General features: G+C 37.8%; 1 protein-coding gene across 1 annotated transcript in view; it reads right to left on the bottom strand.

Annotated features, from left to right (window-relative positions):
* LRRIQ1 (leucine rich repeats and IQ motif containing 1) overlaps positions 1-12478 on the bottom strand; it is a 113766-nt gene that overhangs the window by 93195 nt on the left and 8093 nt on the right. Inside the window, 5 exon segments of the mRNA XM_027815279.2 lie at positions 206-333; positions 1144-1337; positions 7258-7408; positions 11318-11470; positions 12398-12478. Of these exon segments, the coding sequence (XP_027671080.2) occupies positions 206-333; positions 1144-1337; positions 7258-7408; positions 11318-11470; positions 12398-12478 (707 nt within the window).

Below are 12478 nucleotides of genomic sequence, written 5' to 3'. Positions count from 1 at the left end.
ATACTTTTCATATTTAATGCTGTTTCAAATTTTCTTAGCTAAAGGTAGCCAATATCATTACTTGTCAACCTCATATTTTCAAAGAATATCTGGAAAAGATAGTGATATTTTAACCATACTGAGAATTATACTTTTCAGGTAAGTGTTCCCTGTTAGTAAATTCCTCTGTATCGGTTTTTTAGGTGGAAGAATGTTTCTTGCTTACCTGTTTCGAGACAGCAAAAGAATCTGCAATAAAGGCAACCAATACAAAGAAAGCATTCTCATAGCAGAAATGCTATTGTCATCCAAATACAGTTCTCTTAGGAGAACATGATTTTCCAGTCTTGGAAGCTAAACAGAAAAGAGATGGTTATTTAAAATTAATATAAATTAGAGAAACAATAATGGAATGCTTACCAGATGCTTTTCATAAATCATTACTAAATACAAGCAAAAAACACATTTTGGATATATATATATATATATAATTTCCTTGTTATGTACGTACCAGTTGTCACACATAGTTTCTATGTATCAGGTGGTGAGTATTTTTTAAGTCTTCTACCTAGTCTAAATAGTCAGTACAGGAAAAAAAAAAAAAAAAAAAAAGAAGGGAAAAAAAAGTCAAGAGCCCAAGAGCCACAGTCTTTCTTTTTTAGCCAAGCTGTTATTTGCTGCTTATTGACAATGGTTTTCGTCTCTCGGATTCATAAGAGAATCATTGCCAGTAAATATGACTAAGTGTACAGCTAGAAACTACCTTCCTATTTTAAATGCTGCAGCACAGACTTCTATCAACTTCTGGAGGATCAGCATACATTCAAACAGCCTGAACTATTATTTATACATAACGATAATAATATTTTGTTACATTTTTAAAAGAGAATCAGCATCATGTAATACAAACAAGACTAGATGCTGTAAACGAAGGAGGGAAATATTACTGAGGGCCACTTTTTCGAGGACTTAGGAGCAAGAAAGTACTTAACTGTTAGGCATTTCTACCTTTGAAAAACCTCCCTCTAATAGGGGAAGAAAAAGCCTACTGCCTAAGAGCATGAAATATCCCACAGCAAACAATGAGTGCATGATCAGCATTCTGAAAAATATGACTGTTAACAAAGATGTATGCACAACAGCCACTAAATTCGAAGTTTTTACCTCCTGGAGGTTATTGCCTTGCAACTTCAGAACTTGAAGTAGGCCACAATTCTCAATGCCTTCAACTTCTGTGAGATGATTGAAAGAGCAGTCTAGGTGAACAAGAGTAGGTGCCTCACAAAGACCTTTTGTGCTGATTAACTGATTATGGTCCACAATTAATTGCTGAAGATTTTTCAATGACTCCAGACCACCTGAAAATTAAAGATTTTAGCTGAATCAAGCCACAATGAAAAAAAAATCTGTTGGTTTTCAAATACTAAGAAAACTGAACTTTCAATGTATTTATATTATCTATAGTAACCATTAATATTAGTCCTGTATAAGGCTTAAAAACAGTTACTGTACTTTGACCCTATCAAATATACAATGCATATAGTTCAAATTTCTGATCCTGTTAACCAAGCAATAATAATAGTTCATAACCTCTTTAGCACTTCTGTTGGAATAGAACATTCTTTTAGTGAAAAACTATACTTATTATGCTTTAAGAATTTTATAACTGCTACTTAGAATCCTGTGGGCTATGTGAAATGCTAACAGCCCTCCTGAAATCACCCTTCAGAATGGAAACAGTATTTATGATTAAAAGTTATTTTTTATCATTTTAGAAGATTTTTTTAAGTTATCAGTGAGGTGAGAACAAATTGCATTAAAATATAGACCAACATCACCTCTATTATATAAGTGCATCTTGTTTAAGGAACAATGGCATAAAATGTTTTTAATGACTAAATTTATAAAGAAAACTCAGTGCCTTTAAGTATAAAGCTGTATTTCTAGAGCCATTACACTCTTGACAGATTAACTCCTGCCAACTAGTGCAAAAAGCAAGATTGTGTGTGATATCTACCCCAAAAAGATGCAAAGGAAAAGGTTCCTGTCAGTGTCTGTTTCTTTCACAGAACTTTTCCCAAATCATCCTCTTACAATGGCAAAAATCACACTGTCTTTCCATGGTCTTACACATGCTAGATGTTCTGCAATGGCACTGATGCATCTGACTTGCTACAGGTCCAAGCAGTTTTTCTGTATCTCTGTAGTAAAATGCCTGTGAAGGGACACCCTTTACAAAACATATCTAAAATAAGGAGTTTCTGAATTTACTTGTCTTTCATGTATTCTTCACAGGATTGTTTGAGGTCATACTTGGTCTCATCTTTCTCTCACCCAAGACTTCCCAAGTTCCCAAATGAAGCTGAGAAAGCTTTACAGAACTGAATGTCTTTGTGATTGTCCTCTGAGAATAAATTGGTTTATGAGACCAGAGACCAGCTGGTACCATACGTTATTGAGAATACAGAAGAATTAAAAAAGAAAATTATCTGTAAGGAGAAGAAATAAAAAAAATAAATGCCAAAACTAGCAATACATTTTAAAAAAAACCAATCAAATATAGGCCTTCAAATCACAGTAATTTAAAAATGGAACTCCCCTAGTGGAAATAACAGTTGCCTGATATTAAAGAGACAGCATCCTAAATCTAAAAAAAAATATGCCACGCTGTAACTTCAAAACCCCCTACTTTAGGAAATAAATATCAAACCTTTAATTATTCTGAAAGAATTTCAAACATGCCCATGACATACTATTCTGACTGCAAGAGCCTCATCGGCATTCTTTTATGTTGGGATAAAAACAAAAAAGGAACCAGCACCATCTAGTGGTCTCAAAAGAATATCGTTTACAGGCAGCATTCACAGCTCCCAAGACTTCTCACAAGAGCAGTCCTTAAATCTCCACTTTTAATTTATCAGCATACCAGTACTGGAAACTTTAAAAGCTCTGAATTAGTCTGGAGTAAAACAAAGAGGAGAGACTGCACACACAGTAAGAAAAGGCATGGAGTTTATACAGGATCTGGAAATCTCCTATTCTGCATGCTGCACAAAGCACCTTTTCTACATCTCCTTCTCCTCATCTATCTTGTTTATAATTAGACTGGATGTCATTTGGAACAGACATGCCAAGGCCATATACATTGGGATCACAGTCTATTCTGGAACCATCAAATGCAGTCCAACAGAAGTATACACAAGAGAGAATAATGTAATACAAACAGATGGCATTTTAATGTTTCTTCTGCACACAGGCAAAATTAAAAATAAGCATTAAAGTCTTCTGCACATTTCCAGAAGATATTGTCTGTTTTACATATGATGGAACTAACAACAGCTATAGCAGTATATGGAAAAATACATTCTGTTGAAAAACATATGGTTTCAGCAAGATTTGCGGAGAACCTTTATATAAGTAGCTCTTAGCAATTTGCAAAGCGCAGCTGGAGTCTGTTAGCTAAGGACTTTATCTTAGCTATCAATAAAGTTCTGAAATAACTTCTATGTGGGACAAAGATGAATGACAAGAGAAGAGTGAAAGCTGACAGTGAACATGAAGATGAAAAACCACATAAAAAAAGCCCCAAACTGAAAGATGTCTGATTAAAAAAAACCCCTCTATGTGCTTTCTCAAAAAAAGTAGGTCCAAAGAAGCATTTATGACTATCTACAGTTATGCACTGCTATTCTTAGCACTGCCAGGATTTTAGCCAACACACTCTGGCAATATAGACATCCTACAAAAAAGCATATTCTATGACTCATGTCAAAATTGTGTAAGAAAATTGTTAAGTAAAGCATTCATCTTCAAAATACAAACATATGCACTGAACTTCAGTGTTTGCTGACACAATTACTTGATTTTTGATCAGTTCTTAACTGGAAAGGCATAACTGAGACATAGTTCTCATAATTTTACTGTTATTTTTAAGGCTTTTCTGGCAACACTGATTTTTTTCCTACTGATGCTATATTTCAGTGAGAGGAGGAAAAAGAAAAAATAAATCATAGTAAGCTTCAAGTTTCCTACAATAAGTTATTAAAACAGGAGTATTACAATCATAAATAAGCCTTACTTCTTAGGAAAAAAAATATTTAGGAAAAGCTTTATTAAGGCTGAATGAATGGAGAATATTTCACAGTACTGCAGCTTCCAAAACTGCTGAGGGACATCCTGCAGGATATACAGATGGAGGGATACATTAACTTCTTAAACCCCATAAATCCATTTTTGTGCATTCTATGTGACTACTTATAAACAATATGTTTTTATATGAAATAAATCCTGTATTATACACCTGTTTTAACCAGAGACCCTCAAAGCAATTCTGGAGAGCAGAAAGACAGATTCCAAGCTGATTTTTGTGAACATTTACCCACTTAAATTCATTAAAGATTCAGTAAATATGGCAGCGCACTGCAAAAAACAGAAAATACAAGATGATTTTACTCGACTTGGCCTGTGCAAAGATAGTACATTCCACACAGATGCCACATTCCTAAATGCCACCGACTAATACTGCATCATTCTTACAGTCATGTTGTGGACACTTATCAAATGAGATAAATTTGAATAAGAATCTTATCCAGCATTATTTGCCACAAGGATACAGAAGAAGCTTAACCAGTTGATTTAATTGTTTCTCATTAGGGTAGTGATATGCTTTTACAGTAAACATGGATATTCCAGTACCTTTATTCTCAGGTATTATAAACTCTGTTCACAAGTACTAACATTCCAAATTTGCACATATTAGCAAAAAATATTAAAAATATCACTATTAAACCCTCTAAATCTACAGATTATCTTTTTTTAAGCTTTCACATTTCCTGTTTGCTGTGCCTTGTTATTTATCACGGAATCATATTATCCATGTTCATACTGTTTCAGTGGTTTTTTTTTTAATAGTGCAAAACTTTGTATAAATTTTTTATGTGAATGTTTCATCTATCATCTTAATAATTGTTCTACATTATCATTATTTTCCTGCTGTCCAGCAGGAAAAGAATGTATATCCACAACTTTAAAGAACTTCAAATGTTTAAATTAAGACAAATAAACCATAGCATCATAGAATGGTTTGGGTTGGAAAGGACCTTAAAGATGACCTAGTTACAACCCCCCTACCATGGGCAGGGACACCTTCCACTAGACCAGGTTGCTCAAAGCCCCTTCCAGCCTGGTCTTGAACACTGCCAGAGATGGGGCATCCACAGCTGCTCTGGGCAACCTGTGCCAGTGCCTCACCACCCTCACAGTAAAGAATTTCTTCCCAACATCCAGTCTAAATCTTCCCTCTTTCAGTTTAAAGCCATGACCCCTTGTCCTATCACTACATACCCTTGCAAAAAGTGCCTCTCCAGCTTGCTTGTAGACCCCCTTTAGGTACTGAAAGGCTGCTATAAGGCCTCCCTGGAGCCTTCTCTTCTCCAAGCTGAACAACTACAACTCTCAGCTTGTCTTCACAGGAGAGATGCTCCAGCCCTCTGATCATCTTCACAGCCCTCCTCTGGATTCACTCCAACAGGTCCATGTCCTTCTTGTGTTGGGGGCATCAGATCTGAACAAAGTACTCTGGGTTGGATCTCACAAGAATGGAATGGAGGGGGAGAATCATCTCCTTTGACCTGCGGGCCACACATCTTTTGATGCAGCCCATGATTTGGTTGGCTTTCTGGGCTGCAAATGCATGTTGCTGGGTTATGTTTCTCAAAATCAAAATTGAAATCTTCTTATCTCCTTTCCATTCCCAGCTCTGCACTCTTTCCAAGTAACATCTTTAGATTTAGCACAACTAAGAGTACAACTAGAAAATCCCTTTTTCAGATTCTGTGTTTCAATTTATACAAAATTAATTAGTTCATCATATGCAATTTTTTTCCTAGGCCATAAGATTTTATTTCAGTAGACAAATCTTTGAAGATTTATCTCTGTTAAGACTATAATACTGATGTTATATAGTCATCTGTATTCTGGTGGCCTTTACAAATTTCACAGCATGTCATGCACCAAAACCCAGGTCCCTAGAATACAGGGAGGCTGTTAAATCTAGTTCCATTCTATCTGATGTGTTGCCTTCCTGAAGGAAATTTGTGACTTTCAAGCCTTGTGAGCTCCTTTTCAAGTAAAGATTTGGCAATTTACTACTACCTTTTCCCAACTGTTAATGTTGCTTTTGGAGGACTACTAACATGGTCCTCCAGACATACATCATTCTAAAAACAAAAAACTGGCTTCTCCACTTACATGCAGCAAAGCTCTTCGTTATTTTCACTGCACTACATTTCTCTAACCTTTTGTCAGTAGAAAAGGCTCTGGATCCTGCTTGCATCTATACCATGTCTACATAACACAAGGCACACAATGCAGTATTTTTGGCTTGCCAAAAGCTGACACACAGTATCTATACCTTAGGCAGTTTATAATCCAAGCAGCAGCACAAATAAAGTGGCAAACACTTGTTCACTGCATGAAAAAATCCTGGCTGGACAACAGAAAGCATCTGTCTCCTAGCAGAAGGATTTCATGTATTGATGCAGCTGTTGAGTCGTCTGGGTGCATGTAAATTCTAACAGGTTGACTGCTTGCTAAAGGTACACCTATTGCCTGCCAGTTGTTGGACAAACAAATATAAAAAACTGCCTTTGTAAATATAATAGGGGTTACCACACCTGCTGTGCCTAAATGATTTTACCTTAGACTCTTTTTTTTCTTTTTTCCAGCTTTGGTGCAATGAGCAGCAAGGAAGAGCCAGAGTGGAAGGAAACTATAGAATAACAGTTTGGAGCCTGAAAGGGCAGCATTTTAGTAGAAAGAGAGGCCATGGTCCAGTCTTAGCATGATACACAGAGTCAGACAAATAATATGATTTCTATATAATTACTTACTGTGTTAGGAACACACCGGAATTCTCTGCAGTTTCAAGGCTAAGCTTTATATTAATTGTTTCTGTAGTTAAACTGAACTCAGGCTACTCACATATCCCGAGTTAGTGCAGGTAATACTAGGGGTCCTTCTAGAAAGATTTTTAGTTCTCTTTGCCTGAGAACAGTTACATGACCTGGTAGATGGAATACACGGCAATAGCTAAACCATGCTGCAAATAAATGTGAAGTTGAGTATGCTTTAAAATGCAAGTCTGTTCTAAGTCTGTTTCCTCATTCTCCTTGGGCTTAGCAGTTGGCTGGCCCTGAAACCAAGGGAAATAGAATTTTGAATATAAACAGCACAAATATTGTTATACAAACTGGAATAATTTTACATTAATTTTCTTACCAATTCGGGTGATTTTATTGTAGGAAAGTTCAAGATTTTGGAGACTTATGCAGCCATCTAAGCCACAAACTGATGAAAGATGGTTCTTATTCAGAATCAGAATACAGAGATTTTCTAGATTTTCACAGCTGATCATCCGAATGTTGTTTTCCTGCAATAAAGGAAAATGAGACTATTAAATAACATCTTAAGTGAAATAGCAGAATTAAGTGCAAAAATATGGTAGATTGTAATCATTGCTTACTTTTATCCTAAACTTCTAGCTAGGAGCAAGGGCATCTCTATTTTTTCCATTAGGAAAATAAATTGATAAATGAGTCATAGAAACTGCCTTTTGTGTCCTGCTGGGATAGAATAAAAATGTATCTCAAACTTTATTCTGGCTCTGAAAAAGCCTAGAAGTTAAAAAGTGTAAGGAGAAGTTAAGCACAGAGTGGTCTTTTCCATACACTGTCCCAGCTTCCCAAACCCTGGGAGACTGAACTAAAAATGGCACAGAAACCATCATATTTACTAGACATGCATGAAAACAGTTATGACTTTGCTGGAATCCTATTTACTAACAGCGAAAACCTGCTTTTAAAGGTATTTTGGTCACAAACACTGACACTGCTGTCAGTTAACGTTCTTCCCCCAAGAGATCTTGCTCTCTTAACATCCCTTTCCCCAGGTCATTTAATAATGCTTCCTCAGATTTTTATTTCACTATTTGCTGCCCTTGCTATTTTCTTCTGTTTTTCACCTGCAGATGCTCAAACACACAAAACTTAAAATTCCCTGCCTTTGTGACAAACTGATTAAGCCAAAGAGTCTAATTCCTATTCCAGAATTAACATGCCAACTAGATTTAGGTGCTAGCTAGAGCTGCAGGCAGACATGTGTACAGGTTTTCCTTTGGAAGCCATAATACTGATTCCTGCCCTTGGACAGCCCCTTCAGTTGTCCCAGTAAGTTAAAGCAGAGAACTGATATGGCTCAGATGTTAGGTTTTCTATCAATTGAAAGGAGAGGCAATATCAAGTAGGAATGAATGTCCAAGGGAAGCAGAGGCAGCTGCTTTAGCTATGTGAGAAATAACCATGGAACAATCTTGGACTGTTTCAAATATCACAAAAGAGGCTGTTTCTTCATTAATGGAAGACAACTGCCACATCAGCTGGCACAGCAAAAGTATATATTATTAATAATAATACTTTATATAATTATTAAAGTATTAATCAAGCATACTTAAAAGTATTTCTCAGGGTCTTCTCCCTGACTAAATTATCCTGGCGCATCCCAGTGAGGCAATCCTGTATATGGTTTAAAGCATACCATTTTAAAATTAAAAAAAAACCAACCCAAAACCCCAAAACAACTAACAAAACAAACCACACAACCAAAACTGTTATGCAAGAGACAATATCTGATCTAAAAAAAATAAATATCACATAACAATCTTAGTAGGACTGGCAGCTTACACTCTCGTACTAATACTTTGCTCTTGTAATTTGAGGTACCCAAAATTATTGAATCCCAGAAATTACGTTCTGGATAGATAAGAAAACTGAGAAAATGACACAGGTATTTCAACCTGTCCTATTGCAATACTCTAGTTACTGCACAGACAACATTCCTTTAATTGTAATTATTATCAGCTCTCTTCTAATTTAATTAAACAAAAAACCCAAATGAATAAAAGCCCCATACTTTGGAAAGAACACCAGTTACTGAGCATGTAGAAACATTCAAGATTTCTACAAATAACAGCCATAGAAAAAACTTCCAACAGTTTGGGTTGGAAGGGACCTTAAAGATGATCTAGTTACACCCCCTCTGCCATGGGCAGGGACACCTTCCACTAGACCAGGTTGCTCAAAGCCCCATCCAGCCTGGCCTTGAACACTGCCAGGGATGGGGCATCCACAGCTTCTCTGGGCAACCTGTGCCAGTGCCTCACCACCCTCACAGTAAAGAATTTCTTCCCAACATCCAGTCTAAATCTTCCCTCTTTCAGTTTAAAGCCATGACCCCTTGTCCTATCACTACATGCCCTTGCAAAAAGTGCCTCTCCAGCTTGCTTGTAGACCCCCTTTAGGTACTGAAAGGCTGCTATAAGGCCTCCTTGGAGCCTTCTCTTCTCCAGGCTGAACAACTACAACTCTCAGCTTGTCTTCACAGGAGAGATGCTCCAGCCCTCTGATCATCTTCGTGGCCCTCTTCTGGACTCACTCCAACAGGTCCATGTCCTGCTTATTTTGGGGGCCCCAGAGCAGAACACAGTACTCCAGGTGGTGTCTCATGAGAGCTGAGTAGAGGGATTATGCTTCTTTTGATACAGCCCAGGATTCAGCAGGCTTTCTGAGCTGCAGGCATATACTGCTAGGTCATGTTGAGCTCAGCAACGAACTCCCCCATGTCCTTCTCCTCAGGGCTGCTCTCAATCCATTCTCTGCTCAGCCTGTATTTGTGCTTGGGATTGCTTCAACCCATGTGCAGGACCATGCACTTGGCCTTGCTGAACTTCATGAGGTTCACACAGGTCCAGCTCTCAAGCCTGTCAAGCTTTCTCTGGGTGGCATCCCTTCCCTCCAGCATGTTGACCACACCACACAGATTGGTATAATTGACAAACTTGCTGACAGTGCACTTAATCCCACTGTCCATGTCACTGAAAAAGATCTTAAACAGTGCTGGTCCCAGTACTGACCCCAAGGAACATCACTTGTCACTGGTCTCCACTTGGACACCAAGCCATTTACCACAACTCCTTGAGTGCAACCATCCAGCCAATTCCTTATCCACTGAGTGGTCCATCCATCAAATCCATGTCTTTCCAGTTTAGAGACAAGGATGTCATGCAGGAGAGTGTCAAACGCTTTGCACCAGTCCACGTAAATGACATCAGTTGCTCTTCCCTCGTCCACCAACACTGTAATGCCATCATAGAAGACCACCAAATTTGCTAAGCATGATCTTCCCTTAGTGAAGCCATGTTGGCTGTCACCAGTCACCTCCTTATTTTCCATGTGTCGTAGCATAGTTTCCAGGAGTATCTGTTCCATGATCTTGCTTGGCACAGAGGTGAGACTGACTGGCCCTTAGCTCCCTGGGTCTTCCTATCTTCCTTTTTTAAAAATGAGGTTTATGTTTCCCTTTTTCCAGTCAGTGGGAACTTCACCGGACTGCCACAACTTCTCAAATATGACGGATAGTAGCTTAGAGATGTCATCTGCCAGTTCCCTCAGGACCCATGGATGCATGTGGTCAGGTTGCATGGACTTGCATGCCTTCAGGTTCTTTAGAACCTGATCTTCTGCTACAGTGGGCAGTTTTTCATCCTCCCAGTCCCTGCCTTTACTTTCTGTGATCGGGGCAGTGTGGCTGGAGCATGTGCCAGCAAAGACTCTGACAAAAAAGTCACTGAGTACCTCAGCCTTCTCTATGTCCCAGGCATATTAACTTTCTTGTGAATTGGTGTTATTAAAGCACATGAAATAAAAAAATGTGAATAGAGTTGCTTCATGTAAATCGTCAAGTTCTGGAATTAAGATGCATCACAGAGCAAAATGTTCTCTTTAGTCATTAAATTTATAAGGCCATGTAAGACACTGTGCAGTAGCAAGTATCTGGACATTATGTCTCTAGTGTAACTCAATATACTGTTCCTTGAGCATATATGCGAGTATTTTAATATTCAAGGTGTGTATTGCAAAGGACTCTTCGTTCTGCCTCCTCCTGCTTAAGATGAGCATCTGCTATGGTAACCACATCTGCCTACTTATGAGTCAGAGGGAATGAAGTAATAAAGATCTATCACTGTGCCATACCTAATGCTAATCCTAGACTGATACTATCATGCACTTTTCTTAGTATATCTTGATTCATTTGCAGGATGTTGCTTTAGTACAATGCACATTATTATCTGCAATGCAAATCTGCTGGTATAACTTTGGGGATATTCCTGTAGTCTTAAGGCACTACAAGTTACATATTCAGTTAGATGCAACTGCACAGCCAAATAAGCAGCAAAACAGGTAGTCCTCCTGGGTTGCAATAAAGAATCAAACACACTTGGTACCTCCATGTTGATATACTTTAGGTCTTTGCAGTTACTTAGTCCTTCCAGTGCAACTAGTCCACAGCGCCTCAGGGTCAAAACTTGAAGATTTGAACACTTGGATAACGTGGAGAGGCTGCAAGCTGGCAAATCTTCAAGTGTAAGTGTTGTGACCTACATGCATTTATTGATAAACAAAATTAATTATTTGTATATTGAAAATTCATTATATAATGTCACATTATGGTTAGTTTCTTTTTTTTTAAAAAAAGAGACCAAAACTGCATTCTACCAACACTTTAGAAAATGCAAGTAACTAATGTTAATACTTTCATATAGAAAAGGATGGCAACGTTGGGTTTGATGTGTTAAATGGGAGAAGTTATTATGAAAACAATCTGTTTGATTTCAACATCCACCTTAAAATAAACACAACTTATACTTTGGTAATGACATTGCTTTGAATGGATGGAAGATTAACACTGAGCAAAACAATTAATAGTGTGAACTGTTTCCCATCATACTAACATAAATAATAAGTGACTGTGCAAGAACAGACAAAAGTAGTTCAGATTAAGTTTGTGTAGGCTAGTATGTCATCAAAGAGTGGATACCAAGACAGGAGCACAGAGCAAACATACAGTGGTAAGTTACTAAGTGATAGGAAAAGTAAGTGCCGGGAACCAAGAGATGTTCTTTATGGAAAAACACCATTTGTAAGCTGATCGGCAATGACTTGCTTCTGGAAGAGACTAGTATTCTCAAAACTCTGAAGGGGCTAGATGAGCAGGAGCTGAAATGCAGACCCTCATACAAAGGCAAAACCATGTTAATTTAGCAGAAAACAGGAGCTAGGAGCTCCTGCCTTTTATAGGCTTAATATACTATCAATCATCTGAAGACTAATACCACAGTGCTCTACAGTGCTCATAGGAGTTGCAAAGTGATTCTCATTGCTCTTATTTTGCACTTGTGCAGAGGAACTCTCACTCTCACTGAGATCTGTAACCTGCTCTTTCAAAACAGCATTCTGCTGATATACAAGGAAAAAAAATAAATAGCATGGCTTATCATTTCATTCTAAATCTTCTATATAGTTACCTGCTGCAGAGTACTCCAGGGGCCACTATGAATTATCTTTTCTGTACTTAGTGAAGGCATCTTGCTAAATGAACTTTTCCT

Source organism: Falco cherrug, chromosome 5 (genome assembly GCF_023634085.1).
Source record: "Falco cherrug isolate bFalChe1 chromosome 5, bFalChe1.pri, whole genome shotgun sequence".
Lineage (NCBI taxonomy): Eukaryota > Metazoa > Chordata > Aves > Falconiformes > Falconidae > Falco > Falco cherrug.
Note: the sequence above shows the minus strand (reverse complement) of the source record. Positions and strands in the feature narration are given on the sequence as shown.